Source organism: Lepidochelys kempii, chromosome 4 (genome assembly GCF_965140265.1).
Source record: "Lepidochelys kempii isolate rLepKem1 chromosome 4, rLepKem1.hap2, whole genome shotgun sequence".
In the NCBI taxonomy this organism is placed as follows: Eukaryota; Metazoa; Chordata; order Testudines; family Cheloniidae; genus Lepidochelys; species Lepidochelys kempii.
Window position 1 is genome coordinate 83,816,534 of NC_133259.1, and position 15,441 is coordinate 83,831,974.

The window sequence follows — 15,441 nt, forward strand, 5'->3', positions numbered from 1 at the left end:
GAGAGTAAGGGGGAGACGTTTATGGTTGAGGCAAATCGCCTGGCTGCTGGTTACGCGCAGCCAGACACCAGGGCGGTTAGAAGAGCACAGGAGGGCGCGGTACGCATCAGAGAAGCTTTGAAAACCAGTTTCATGACTGGCCAGGCTATGGTGTGAAAGTTCTGTTTGTTTCTCCTTGATAAAACCCCCAGCCCCTTGGTTCCCCTCCTCCCTTCGATCACCATTTGCAGAGGCAATAAAGTCATTGTTGCTTCACATTCATGCATTCTTTATTCATTCATCACACAAATGGGGGATGACTACCAAGGTAGCCCAGGAGGGGTGGTGGAGGAGGGAAGGAAAATGCCACACAGCAGTTTAAAAGTTTACAACTTTAAAATTTATTGAATGCCAGCCTTCTGTTTTTTGGGCAATCCTCTGTGGTGGAGTGGCTGGTTGGCCGGAGGCCCCCCCACCGCGTTCTTGGGTGTCTGGGTGAGGAGGCTATGGAACTTGGGGAGGAGGGCAGTTGATTACACAGGGGCTGTAGTGGCGGTCTATGCTCCAGCTGCCTTTGATGCAGCTCAACCATACACTGGAGCATATTGGTTTGATCCTCCAGCAGCCTTAGCATTGAATCTTGCCTCCTTTCATCACGCTGCCACCACATTTGAGCTTCAGCCCTGTCTTCAGCCCGCCACTTATTCTCTTCAGCCCGCCACTTACTCTCTTCAGCCTGCCACCTCTCCTCCCGGTCATTTTGTGCTTTCCTGCACTCTGACATTATTTGCCTCCACGCATTCATCTGTGCTCTGTCAGTGTGGGAGGACAGCATGAGCTCAGAGAACATTTCATCCCGAATGCGTTTTTTTATCTTTCTAATCTTCACTAGCCTCTGGGAAGGAGAAGATCCTGTGATCATTGAAACACATGCAGCTGGTGGAGAAAAAAAATGGACAGCGGTATTTAAAAAGACACATTTTATAAAACAATGGCTACACTCTTTCAGGGTAAACCTTGCTGTTAACATTACATACATAGCACATGTGCTTTCGTTACAAGATCGCATTTTGCCTCCCCCCACCGCATGGCTACCCTCTCAACCCTTCCCCCTCCCCGTGGCTAACAGCGGGGAACATTTCTGTTCAGCCACAGGCAAACAGCCCAGCAGGAACGGGCACCTCTGAGTGTCCCCTGAAGAAAAGCACCCTATTTCAACCAGGTGACCATGAATGATATCTCACTCTCCTGAGGATAACACAGAGAGATAAAGAACGGATGTTGTTTGAACGCCAGCAAACATACACTGCAATGCTTTGTTGCACAATGATTCCCGAGTACGTGCTACTGGCCTGGAGTGGTAAAGTGTCCTACCATAGAGGACGCAATAAGGCTGCCCTCCCCAGAAACCTTTTGCAAAGGCTTTGGGAGTACATCCAGGAGAGCCGCGAATGCCAGGGCAAATTAATCCTTTCACATGCTTGCTTTTAAACCATGTATAGTATTTTAAAAGGTACACTCACCAGAGGTCCCTTCTCTGCCTGCCAGGTCCAGGAGGCAGCCTTGGGTGGGTTCGGGGGGTACTGGCTCCAGGTCCAGGGTGAGAAACAGTTCCTGGCTGTCGGGAAAACCGGTTTCTCCGCTTGCTTGCTGTGAGCTATCTACAACCTCATCATCATCCTCATCTTCTTCGTCCCCAAAACATGCTTCCATGTTGCCTCCATCTCCATAGAAGAAGTCAAACAACATGGCTGGGGTAGTGGTGGCTGAACCCCCTAAAATGGCATGCAGCTCATCGTAGAAGCGGCATGTTTGGGGCTCTGACCTGGAGCGGCCATTCGCCTCTCTGGTTTTCTGGTAGGCTTGCCTCAGCTTCTTAAGTTTCATGCGGCACTGCTTCAGGTCCCTGTTATGGCCTCTGTTCTTCATGCCCTGGGAGATTTTGACAAAGGTTTTGGCATTTCAAAAACTGGAACGGAGTTCTGATAGCACGGATTCCTCTCCCCATACAGCGATCAGATCCCATACCTCCCGTTCAGTCCATGCTGGAGCTCTTTTGCAATTCTGGGACTCCATTCATGGTCACCTCTGCTGATGAGCTCTGCATGGTCACCTGCAGCTTGCCACGCTGGCCAAACAGGAAATGAGATTCAAAAGTTCGCGGTTCTTTTCCTGTCTACCTGGCCAGTGCATCTGAGTTGAGAGTGCTGTCCAGAGCGGTCACAATGGAGCACTCTGGGATAGCTCCCAGAGGCCAATACCGTCGAATTGTGTCCACAGTACCCCAAATTTGACCGGGCAAGGCCGATTTAAGCGCTAATCCACTTGTCAGGGGTGGAGTAAGGAAATCAATTTTAAGAGCCCTTTAAGTCGAAAAAAAGGGCTTCATCGTGTGGACGGGTGCAGGTTTACATTGATTTAATGCTGCTAAATTCGACCTAAAGTCCTAGTGTAGACCAGGGCTTGGTTAAGTGATTCAATTAAGGACTAAGAGTCATGGGTTCTGGACTCTGTCAGTGACTCGCTGTGTGACCTTGGGCATATTATTTAACTTTCTATGCCTCAGTTTATCCATCTGTATTATTATTTATTGCTTGTATTATAGTAGCACCTCGGAGACCTGGTCTAAGACTGTAGATCCTTTGTGCAAGGTACTGTATAAACACAGAACAAAAAGACAATCCCTGCCCCAATCTAAGTATAAGCCAAGAGACAGCAGAGATACAGACAGACAAAAGGGGAGTACAAGGAAACAAAGAGAATATTGGTCAGCCTCAGAGGCTGTGGTCTCAGCATACTAGCAGCCTACCATTGTCAAGTTTTTTGTAGCATCACAGCAAAGGAAAGTTTTAAATAGGGATCGGAAGGAGAACAGTTATGTTTACGGGAGCTCCTTTCAAGAGTGAGGGGCAGCAGGAGAAAAAGCACAAACGTGTTTGTTTGAAAATTTAACAAGGGGGAATGGAGGCTGATATTATGGGCTGATCAGAGGCAAGAGGCAACCTTTTGACATTGAATGAGAGATGATAAGTTGGGGGGCAGGGGAAATAGGCCATGAAGGGCCTGAAAGTGAAGACAAGTAGCTTATTTTTATACAATAGAGATGTGGGAGCCAATTAAGAGATACAAAAAGAGAGAGAACATGGTCAAAACAATGGACTAGGAACATGATCTTTGTAGCAGCATTCTGAATGGATATGACTGGGACATGACTGCATTTCTCAAGGCCAGAGAAAAGGATGTTGCAGTACCTGAGACATGAAATTATGACAGCCTGGATGAGAGTTTTGGCTGTGTGAATAGATCGGAAAGGCCATATCTTAGAGATGTTTCACAGAAAGAATCTGCAAGATTTAGACATAAATGGACATGAGGAGTCAGAGAGAGGTCAGAGTCCAAGATGATGCCCTGGTTATGGACCTGAGTGGACAGGTAGAATGATGGTGATGTCCTCAGTGATCAAGAAAGGAGATAGCAAGAAGGATTTTGTGGGAAGGGAAAGGAGAAGAAAGGAGAAGATTAAGAACTCTGTTCTAGCCATGTAGAGCAAGACGTCCACTGCTTTCCCTTCATCCACAGAACCAGTTGGACATGTGGACGTGTTGGTAGCCAGGAACACCCATAAACCCAGGATCTGGTCCAAGAAGTTCTTATGCTTGGTGACATCTCCTCATCTCTGTCAGGACGACTGGAAAAAGGCTAATGTAGTGCCCATCTTTAAAAAAAGGGAAGAAGGAGGATCCTGGGAACTGCAGGCCAGTCAGCCTCACCTCAGTCCCTGGAAAAATCATGGAGCAGGTCCTCAAGGAATCAATTCTGAAGCACTTAGAGGAGAGGAAAGTGATCAGGAACAGTCAGCATGGATTCACCAAGGGCAAGTCATGCCTGACTAATCTAATTGCCTTCTATGACAAGATAACTGGCTCTGTGGATGAAGGGAAAGCAGTGGACGTGTTGTTCCTTGACTTTAGCAAAGCTTTTGACACTGTCTCCCACAGTATTCTTTCCAGCAAGTTAAAGAAGTATGGGCTGGATGAATGGACTATAAGATGGATAGAAAGCTGGCTAGATTGTCGGGCTCAACGGGTAGTGATCAATGGCTCCATGTCTAGTTGGCAGCCGGTATCAAGTGGAGCGCCCCAAGGGTCGGTCCTCAGGCCGGTTTTGTTCAATATCTTCATAAATGATCTGGAGGATGGTGTGCATTGCACCCTCAGCAAGTTTGCAGATGACACTAAACTAGGAGAAGAGGTAGATATGCTGGAGGGTAGGGATAGGATACAGAGGGACCTAGACAAATTGGAGGACTGGGCCAAAAGAAATCTGATGAGGTTCAACAAGGATAAGTGCAGAGTTCTGCACTTAGGACGGAAGAATCCGATGCACCGCTACAGACTAGGGACCGAATGGCTCGGCAGCAGTTCTGCAGAAAAGGACCTAGGGGTTACAGTGGATGAGAAGCTGGATATGAGTCAACAGTGTGCCCTTGTTGCCAAGAAGGCCAATGGCATTTTGGGATGTATAAGTAGGGGCATTGCCAGCAGATTGAGGGACGTGATCATTCCCCTCTATTTGACACTGGTGAGACCTCATCTGGAGTACTGTGTCCAGTTTTGGGCCCCACACTACAAGAAGGATGTGGAAAAATTGGAAAGAGTCCAGCGGAGGGCAACAAAAATGATTAGGGGACTGGAACACATGAGTTATGAGGAGAGGCTGAGGGAACTCCCGGGAAAACCGAGAAGTCTGCTGCTTGCCAGGGGCTAAGATTCGTGATGTGACGGAGAGACTGCCGAGACTCATCAAGCCCTCGGATCGCTACCCCTTCCTGCTTCTCCACGTGGGCACCAATGATACTGCCAAGAATGACCTTGAGCGGATCACTGCGGACTATGTGGCTCTAGGAAGAAGAATAAAGGAGTTGGAGGCGCAAGTGATGTTCTCGTCCATCCTCCCCGTGGAAGGAAAAGGCCTAGGTAGGGAGCGTCGAATCGTGGAAGTCAACGAATGGCTACGCAGGTGGTGTCGGAGAGAAGGCTTTGGTTTCTTTGACCATGGGATGGTGTTCCATGAAGGAGGAGTGCTGGGCAGAGATGGGCTCCATCTTACGAAGAGAGGGAAGAGCATCTTTGCCAGCAGGCTGGCTAACCTAGTGAGGAGGGCTTTAAACTAGGTTCACCGGGGGAAGGAGACCAAAGCCCTGAGGTAAGTGGGAAAGCGGGATACCGGGAGGAAGCACAGGCAGGAATGTCTGTGAGGGGAGGGCTCCTGCCTCATACTGGCAATGAGGGGCGATCAACAGGTTATCTCAAGTGCTTATATACAAATGCACAAAGCCTTGGAAACAAGCAGGGAGAACTGGAGGTCCTGGTGATGTCAAGGAACTATGACGTGATCGGAATAACAGAGACTTGGTGGGATAACTCACATGACTGGAGTACTGTCATGGATGGTTATAAACTGTTCAGGAAGGACAGGCAGGGCAGAAAAGGTGGGGGAGTAGCACTGTATGTAAGGGAGCAGTATGACTGCTCAGAGCTCCGGTACGAAACTGCAGAAAAACCTGAGTGTCTCTGGATTAAGTTTAGAAGTGTGTGCAACAAGAGTGATGTAGTGGTGGGAGTCTGCTATAGACCACCGGACCAGGGGGATGAGGTGGATGAGGCTTTCTTCCGGCAGCTCACGGAAGCTACTAGATCGCATGCCCTGATTCTCATGGGTGACTTTAATTTTCCTGATATCTGCTGGGAGAGCAATACAGCGGTGCATAGACAATCCAGGAAGTTTTTGGAAAGCGTAGGGGACAATTTCCTGTCGCAAGTGCTAGAGGAGCCAACTAGGGGGGGTGCTTTTCTTGACCTGCTGCTCACAAACCGGGTAGAATTAGTGGGGGAAGCAAAAGTGGATGGGAATCTGGGAGGCAGTGACCATGAGTTGGTTGAGTTCAGGATCCTGACGCAGGGAACAAAGGTAAGCAGCAGGATACGGACCCTGGACTTCAGGAAAGCAGACTTCGACTCCCTCAGGGAACAGATGGCCAGGATCCCCTGGGGGACTAACTTGAAGGGGAAAGGAGTCCAGGAGAGCTGGCTGTATTTCAAGGAATCCCTGTTGAGGTTACAGGGACAAACCATCCCGATGAGTCGAAAGAATAGTAAATATGGCAGGCGACCAGCTTGGCTTAATGGTGAAATCCTAGCGGATCTTAAACATAAAAAAGAAGCTTACAAGAAGTGGAAGGTTGGACATATGACCAGGGAAGAGTATAAAAATATTGCTCGGGCATGTAGGAATGTTATCAGGAGGGCCAAATCGCACCTGGAGCTGCAGCTAGCCAGAGATATCAAGAGTAACAAGAAGGGTTTCTTCAGGTATGTTGGCAACAAGAAGAAAGCCAAGGAATGTGTGGGCCCCTTACTGAATGAGGGAGGCAACCTAGTGACAGAGGATGTGGAAAAAGCTAATGTACACAATGCTTTTTTTGCCTCTGTTTTCACTAACAAGGTCAGCTCCCAGACTGCTGCGCTGGGCATCACAAAATGCGGAAGAGATGGCCAGCCCTCTGTGGAGATAGAGGCGGTTAGAGACTATTTAGAAAAGCTGGACGTGCACAAGTCCATGGGGCCGGACGAGTTGCATCCGAGAGTGCTGAAGGAATTGGCGGCTGTGATTGCAGAGCCACTGGCCATTATCTTTGAAAACTCGTGGCGAACTGGGGAAGTCCCGGATGACTGGAAAAAGGCTAATGTAGTGCCAATCTTTAAAAAAGGGAAGAAGGAAGATCCTGGGAACTACAGGCCAGTCAGCCTCACCTCAGTCCCTGGAAAAATCATGGAGCAGGTCCTCAAAGAATCAATCCTGAAGCACTTGCATGAGAGGAAAGTGATCAGGAACAGCCAGCATGGATTCACCAAGGGAAGGTCATGCCTGACTAATCTAATCGCCTTTTATGATGAGATTACTGGTTCTGTGGATGAAGGGAAAGCAGTGGATGTATTGTTTCTTGACTTTAGCAAAGCTTTTGACACGGTCTCCCATAGTATTCTTGTCAGCAAGTTAAGGAAGTATGGGCTGGATGAATGCACTATAAGGTGGGTAGAAAGCTGGCTAAATTGTCGGGCTCAACGGGTAGTGATCAATGGCTCCATGTCTAGTTGGCAGCCGGTATCAAATGGAGTGCCCCAAGGGTCAGTCCTGGGGCCGGTTTTATTCAATATCTTCATAAATGATCTGGAGGATGGTGTGGATTGCACTCTCAGCAAATTTGCGGATGATACTAAACTGGGAGGAGTGGTAGATACGCTGGAGGGGAGGGATAGGATACAGAAGGACCTAGACCAATTGGAAGGTTGGGCCAAAAGGAATCTGATGAGGTTCAATAAGGATAAGTGCAGGGTCCTGCACTTAGGACGGAAGAACCCAATGCACAGCTACAGACTAGGGACCGAATGGCTAGGCAGCAGTTCTGCAGAAAAGGACCTAGGGGTGACAGTGGACGAGAAGCTGGATATGAGTCAGCACTGTGCCCTTGTTGCCAAGAAGGCCAATGGCATTTTGGGATGTATAAGTAGGGGCATAGCGAGCAGATCGAGGGACGTGATCATTCCCCTCTATTCGACATTGGTGAGGCCTCATCTGGAGTACTGTGTCCAGTTTTGGGCCCCACACTTCAAGAAGGATGTGGATAAATTGGAGAGAGTCCAGCGAAGGGCAACAAAAATGATTAGGGGACTGGAACACATGAGTTATGAGGAGAGGCTGAGGGAGCTGGGATTGTTTAGCCTGCAGAAGAGAAGAATGAGGGGGGATTTGATAGCTGCTTTCAACTACCTGAAAGGGGGTTCCAAAGAGGATGGCTCTAGACTGTTCTCAATGGTAACAGATGACAGAACGAGGAGTAATGGTCTCAAGTTGCAGTGGGGGAGGTTTAGATTGGATATTTGGAAAAACTTTTTCACTAAGAGGGTGGTGAAACACTGGAATGCGTTACCTAGGGAGGTGGTAGAATCTCCTTCCTTAGAGGTTTTTAAGGTCAGGCTTGACAAAGCCCTGGCTGGGATGATTTAACTGGGAATTGGTCCTGCTTTGAGCAGGGGGTTGGACTAGATGACCTTCTGGGGTCCCTTCCAACCCTGATATTCTATGATTCTATGATTCTATGAACTGGGGATGTTTAGTCTACGGAAGAGAAGAATGAGGGGGGATTTGATAGCTGCTTTCAACTACCTGAAAGGGGGTTCCAAAGAGGATGGCTCTAGACTGTTCTCAGTGGTAGCAGATGACAGAACAAGGAGTAATGGTCTCAAGTTGCAGTGGGGGAGATTTAGGTTGGATATTAGGAAAAACTTTTTCACTAGGAGGGTGGTGAAACACTGGAATGCGTTACCTAGGGAGGTGGTGGAATCTCCTTCCTTAGAAGTTTTTAAGGTCAGGCTTGACAAAGCCCTGGCTGGGATGATTTAATTGGGGATCAGTCCTGCTTTGAACAGGGGGTTGGACTAGATGACCTCCTGAGGTCCCTTCCAACCCTGATATTCTATGATTCTACGATTCTATGATGCTATGATTCACATCACCATCGGAAGCTCAGGATGGGTTTCTGCTAAAGGAGTCTGTGAAGTTGCATGCTGCAGGATATACACCCAGAAGGGCCTGAGTGGTAGCCTCCCACAGCCCACTGATTGGCTCATGCTGGTATATAGGAAGTCATCATAGAAAGCTGTCTGAGCAATGATGCAAACTATTTGCTTGCTTCTGCTCCAGACCTTGTCTTGCTGTGAACCACAGACTCTGCTACTTGCCTCCTCTATGCAACTCAGCACCTGACCCTGACTTCCAGGCATCCTGACCCTGCCTGACCTGATCTGACCCTGACTCCGCTACTTGCCTCCTGTCTGCAACACAGTGCCTGACTCTAACTTCCTGGCATCTTGACCTGGCTTGACGCAACTCTGCTACTCATCTCCTGACTGCAGCTTGGTAACTGACCCATGCAGACAGACTGCCCAAGGCCCAGCCCTGACACTGAGACAAGCTGAGATTTTAGTTTGGACAGAAAGAGACAGGTCTGGAGCAGAGAGGTACTACACTGGCTAGTCTACACTGGCCACAGCAGCGCTTTAACGTGGCTTGTGTAGTCACAGCAGAGTGCTGGGAGACAGCTCTCCCAGCATTCTAAAAAACTACCTCCAGGAGGGGCGCAGCTACCAGCGCTGAGAGCACGGCTCCTAGCGCTGGTGCCCCTGGCTACACTGGCGCTTTACAGCACTGAAACTTGCTGCCCTCACGGGTGTGTTTTTTCACACCCCTGAGCGAGAAAGTTGCAGTGCTGTAAAGTGCCAGTGTAGACAATCCCTAAATTGTAGAGATAGTAGTTAAATTTGTGTTTGTAGATGAGATTACCCAAAGTAAATAGATGGTGTAGAGGAAGAATAGAAGAGGACAAAGTACGGAGCCCTGTGGAACCCCAGAGAAAACTGAGGATATCCTCCAAAGAACCTTCTGAAGGAGCAATTAGAGAGGTAGGAGGACAATCAGGAGAGGGCAGAGTCATGGAAGCCAAGGGAGAACAAGATTTCAAGAAGAAGAGTATGGTTGACTGTGTCGAAGGTGGCTAACAGGTCAAAGAGAATGAGGATGGAGTTCTGATCCTCAGCTTTGGCTAAAAGGTCATCTGTAAAATTATGATAATACTTCTCTACATCCCAGGAGTGTTTAGAGACTTAATTAATTAATTTTTTAAGCACTCAGATCTTCATTTGAAATGCACTATAGAAACAAAAAATATTGTATAATTTTTAAAAATAATTATTAAGATCCTATATGGCTAAATTTTACAAACCCTCTAACTTTGTCACCCACAGTTTTGCTTCTGCAAAAACTGACATTTTTGAGTGCAAATGCTTCTGTGCATGAAAACTAAGCAGCTAGATCTCTAACTGATTGACATGGTCATGCAAGTGCTGTGTGTGTGTGCAAGATCCACAAGCAGTTCTGTGTGTAAAACTGTTGGAGCAAATGTGGCACCTGTGTTGAGGGCACTTCAAAAATTTGGCTCATATTATTTTGGGCTTTGCTAATGAAGAGCCAGCAGAGGGAGCATGAGCATTTTACACTTACATCAAACAGGATAAGAAATACAATCAAAACTACTAGTATGCTGTGAGGCAAAAGTGCCCATTCCCTGAAGCTGAAAAAAATACCGTCTCTCATAAGTCATCTGTAAGAATTTTGCAGTAAGAATCACTTGACCAACAAGGACCATCTAATAAGTTTCAGAGTAGCAGCCGTGTTAGTCTGTATTCGCAAAAAGAAAAGGAGTACTTGTGGCACCTTAGAGACTAACAAATTTATTTGAGCATAAGCTTTCGTGAGCTACAGCTCACTTCATGGATAAAGTGAGCTGTAGCTCACGAAAGCTTATGCTCAAATAAATTTGTTAGTCTCTAAGGTGCCACAAGTACTCCTTTTCTTTTTTCATCTAATAAGTGACGCTTATCAGCTTTTCAGGAGTATATTACTGTATTGTCTATCATTGTGCCCATTGTTACTGACACCTGGAAAAGATTTTCAAGGCACTATTCAAATAAGTTAGGGCTCTGGGGGTTAATAGGCCACTGAAGGGCTTGTGTGTGTCTCTGGTGAGTTTTAGGATTTGGTCAACTAGCTCATCTCACAACTTCTTGTGGCCAAAGGTCCTGCTGCCTGCTCAGCATGGCTTAGGTTCAAGCAGCCAGCTGGTACGGAACTTACTCCATAGCTGAATCTGGTCCAAAGATTTTTATGGAGTTTTCAAAAATGCATCACACTGGCACATGCAGTAAACCCTCTGCTCTTCAACAGGTTCCTGAAAAACTACCTTATCGTGCCATATGTGTTCCAGGCTGCTAACCATCGTCATTATATACTGGATTACAACACAGTATGAATTAAATTAAAAGCAAACATCTGAGATACAACACAAACATTTGGAATGAAGGCATGTGATCAGGATTGCGCTGCAGAGCCAACATGCCTGAAGCAACAAATACTCATCTAAGGGAACCTTGAATATTAAAAGAAAATAACATTTTATATAAAAAAAATCATTATAACAAACCCATTTGAAGTGATTCTTTATCTCTTGCCTAAAAAGATCAACTCTTCTCTCTTTTCAATCTCCTACTCTAAGTTGGTCAACAAAGTGAATTGCATCGTCTAGAATGAAAAAGCAATGCGGTCTGGCCTCCTGTAATAATCTTGAGTCTTACCAGAAACAATAGGCCATGTCTATGTAAAATGGATCATGAGTGTTTATTGGTTGTAGTAAAAGCCCCTCTTCTTTTTAACTAACGCTAAAGTATAATCATGTGTTAACTTCTCAGTTTGTGGAATCTTATGAGTGCTGTGTGTCTTAATTAAGAATCCTATTCTCAGAGCTGTACAGACATTAATGATGGTGCTGATTCACCAACAAGGAAGCAAATCTATAGAAAAACATGCTGGTTTGTGCTGCATTTGGATGCACTGGAGGGAACCTATGTCTGTCAAATTGAATAGGACAAAATTAGTATGGAAAGACATTTGGTTTTTTTGCAACAGTGTGAAGTGAGTGCAAAACACTACTATTATGTTCACGGCATACACAAAGAGAAATTAAATAAAAACATAGATTCTCTTGCAGGAAGGTTGCAGCATCATGCTTCATTTCTTAGCTCTAGATCCCTCTAGCCAACAGGCAGGACTAGGATCCCCCCTCCACCACCACCATTCAGACTGATAGCCTGTGATTCCAACACGGTCTTCAATACACCAAAACTACCAGATCAGAATGCAGTAGTATAATCAAGGGTAAACAAAGTTTACCCACTTCTCATTGGGAAATATGGAGTGTAGGTTTACCCATTTCTTTCTGTACCACCACACCACTGCCAGAATGTTAGCATTTCACACCAGCCTTGCCCTGGTGTAACTGATTAAATGAGTAGTAGGATAACAGTGAATCACGTTCTTTGTACTTAGCATTTATTCTTCATGTTCATCAGCAACTTGTGAATGATCATAATTTTTTTTTTGTGAGCGCTGGCAGTGGGTGTGGAGCTGTACAATCCATGCATAAAGGAAGTCTGAGTCCATACCCTAAGAACCTTGTACTCTAAAATGAAATGAAAGTCAGACATAATGGTGTTTAGAGAGCAAAGCTGAAAAAGTACCAGTGTCCAGATTATATTTCCTGAGACCCTTGGGGACTACAAGGTTTGGGGAAGATCCCACTACCTGTTCTCTGGGGACTAAACCCTGTCCCTGACAGGAAGATGGGGGGAGACAATTCTATGAAGGAATCCTTACAGTAACATTCTCCACCAGAGTCCCCTCCTGCAGATTTTCCTGTGGGAGTGGATCATCCATCCCCATGATATAAGAGCTGGTCTCTAAGCGGTGTAAATTCCTTATTTATAAAATATATAAATGGATTATTGTTTAAAGACTCCATGGAAGAAGAGTGTTTTAAGGAGAAGTCTGAGAAAGTGCTGGTGGATGTTTGGCCACCCTGTAATATACTTGATAACTTTAAATAAAGGGGGGGAATGCTAATCATAATCAATTTCTACAGTGACTGGTGAGAACTGCCTTCTTGAATCAAGTGGTTTATTAATGCTAAACACACTGTGACAAATGTTAACTCTACAAGCAAAAGTGCATTTTCCCCTCTAGACTCTACAGAGTTGTTTTCAAGAGCAGCTGAGGCTCAAGGCCCAGGTGAGACTTCTGGAGTATCGTGTGAAACAGCAGCAGGTAAAAATAGTGCAGCTCTTACAGGAGAAGGAGATTCAATACAGTGACACCGGAGATGAAAACAGTGTTATTGACCTGGGAGAAAAAAGACAATACGCAGGTTAGAATTTATTTCTTCTTTTCACATTGTGTCTATTTGAACTCGTGTATATGTTTCCATGGCCAGTACAACAGAGACTTCAGCGTTACAGTGATGCTTTACAATTCCCCCAGGAAACTGTCCCACCAAGACATAGCATTCAGCTATTATCCAGGCCTTTGTTGTCTTGAGATCAGATTGTGCAATGCATTCTACATGGAGCTACACCTTAAAACTGTCCAGAAACTGAAGTTGCTGCAGAACATTCCAGCATGCTTTTTAAAATGCTATCTTGCCAAATTATACCTGCTCTAGATCTGTACTAGCTACCTGTTGGCTTCTGAGTAGATTTTAAGGTGATAACCTTAGACTTTAAGGTGACCTATAAAAACCTAAGAAACCGGACAGCTACCTATCCAAGAATCCACCTCTCCCCCATTGTGTTACTGCTACAGCTGCAGTGAATGATGGCATTCAAGATGGCACTTCCCTCCATATAAAATAAAAGGGGCTGGCTGTTTTCCATGAGGGCCCCACAACTTTGGACCTCATTTCCCACCATCTCAGTCCAAAACAGCTGATCTGTTGAATTAAAATTCTAAAACAGGTGAAACTCTAATAAAAAACAAAAAGTGTAATAAGAGCAGGGAAAGAATTTTTCATGCTTTAAAGAACATGATACAAATAAAGGAATTTAAAAAAAACCCCACAGCTATGGTCTGTTGTTTAGAGCCACATTCTTTAGGTATATAAACAGAGCCTGAGCTAAGAGACTGAAGAGAAAGGGCAAAGCCCTTTCAAACATGTTTTTAATCATATTTTTTCAGCTGAAAAATGAGTCTAACTCCCAACTGTTTTCAATTTAATTTTAGGAACACCCAGCAATGCAATACTACATGTCTTGATTTCTCCCAGAAGCATAGACACTACCAGCTCAACCAGGACACATGAAACAAGACTATACAGAACAATAAAAGTTAATAAAACTTTAGAATCCTATTGCTCGGTGACCAGAAGCCAGTACAGACTTCATATAATTTGTATTTGTGACCTTAGCTTTAGTTTGGCTGATGATTTCGTTATTCAACTAGATTCTGGGCTCCACTCCAGCTGCTTTGTGCCAGCAGATCTAGCCTCTTTAGGATCCTCCCCACAAGTGCTGTAGAACTACAATGGTAGAAACAGGACTACCTCCAGTACTGAAGAATACAAAGGTGACTTAAAGCCACCATTTCATAAACCCTCCTGCCCTGTGCTGAACTCAGCTCAGCTGGAATGGAGGATTTGATCCTCTGATTTTTGCTACCTTAAGGGTATTGTTAAAATGAAACATAAATAACAGATAGTCAGCTAGGACTGCCACCTTTCTAATGGCTGGTAACCAGACCCTCAAGGCCCTGCACGCATCTCCGCCTCTTCCCCCCAAGGCCCTGCTCCATCACTCGCCCCTCTCCCCCCATCCTCCCATAGGATTGCTGTTTCTGAGGTACATCTGCTCACACATCCTAGGGTAATAAGGACAATCTGCACACACATAGGGGGATTTTCACTTACACTCATTTGAATTTCTTCATTTCCACACACATGCACACAGTGGAAAGTTTGCTTCATTAGCACACTGGTTCTGGAGAGCAGGGGAAGGGAGCTCCCCTTTTGCACATACAGCTGAGGTGAAAGGGAGGACTCCCCCTACATTTACATGGATGCCTAGATAGGGGAAGAGATTCCACTTATTTGCACCAGTACCTAAGAGAGAAGAAGGTCCCACCCACTTGTACACACAGTGGAAGAGTGGAAGGAAGAGAAACAGATGCTCCCCCATTTGCAGCACACCCACCCAGTTCCTGTGTCCTGCCAAACTCCAGGCTGAGAAACTTACTGAACTTTCCCCAGTTGGGCTGTTGGGAGTGGCTGGGGCAAGGAGGACTGTGAGCTGTGATTCGCTGGGTGGCAGGGCGCTCAGCTATGATTGGCTGGGCTCTGTTCCCCTCCTCACGAGGGTGGTGTGCGTTCTCTGGGTAAGCATCTCTCAAATCAGAAGTGAGCAAGTTTCCACAGATCCAAAAAATTGGACATCAGGGCTTGTGAAATGGTACTTGGACACACAAGCTGAAACCCGGACTGTCTGGGTGAAAACCGGATGGGTGGCAATCTTATAGTCAGCTAACAGAAATCTCAGGTTTCTGCCTTTCACCCTTCATAGCCTGCTAAATCTGTGTCTAATACTAGCCAAGTCTAGACAAACACTAACACATGTCAGCCATTTGCCATCTCCAGTCCCGCTGAAGGAGGAGTGAAAGATTAGGAAGGACAGTGGACATAGACCACCCTACAATGACTAAACTACTGAAAATATTTTAAAAATTGTAGTTAGAGACCAGATTTCCAAAGGTATTTAGGTGCCTAAAAATGCTGATAGGCACCTAATAGTATTTCCAAAGGTGCCTAGCCAGGTTAGATGCCTAATTCCCATTGAAAGTCAGCATTAGACACCTAACCTGCTTAAGGGCTTGTGAAAATCCCACAAGGCACTAATCTGCATCCTTAGGTGAATGTGAATATGAATGCCCAATTGTCCGTATAGATGAGATTTTTTTTTTCAGATTAAG

At 45.8% G+C, this 15,441-nt stretch overlaps 1 protein-coding gene across 4 annotated transcripts in view; it reads left to right on the forward strand.

Moving 5' to 3' along the window:
• Positions 1–15,441, forward strand: part of FGL1 (fibrinogen like 1) — a 70,985-nt gene that overhangs the window by 31,286 nt on the left and 24,258 nt on the right. For all 4 annotated transcript variants that reach the window (XM_073341909.1, XM_073341906.1, XM_073341908.1 and 1 more), the window contains exon 4: positions 12,673–12,853. In XM_073341909.1, the coding sequence (XP_073198010.1) occupies positions 12,673–12,853 (181 nt within the window). The remainder of the gene's footprint in view (positions 1–12,672; positions 12,854–15,441) is intronic.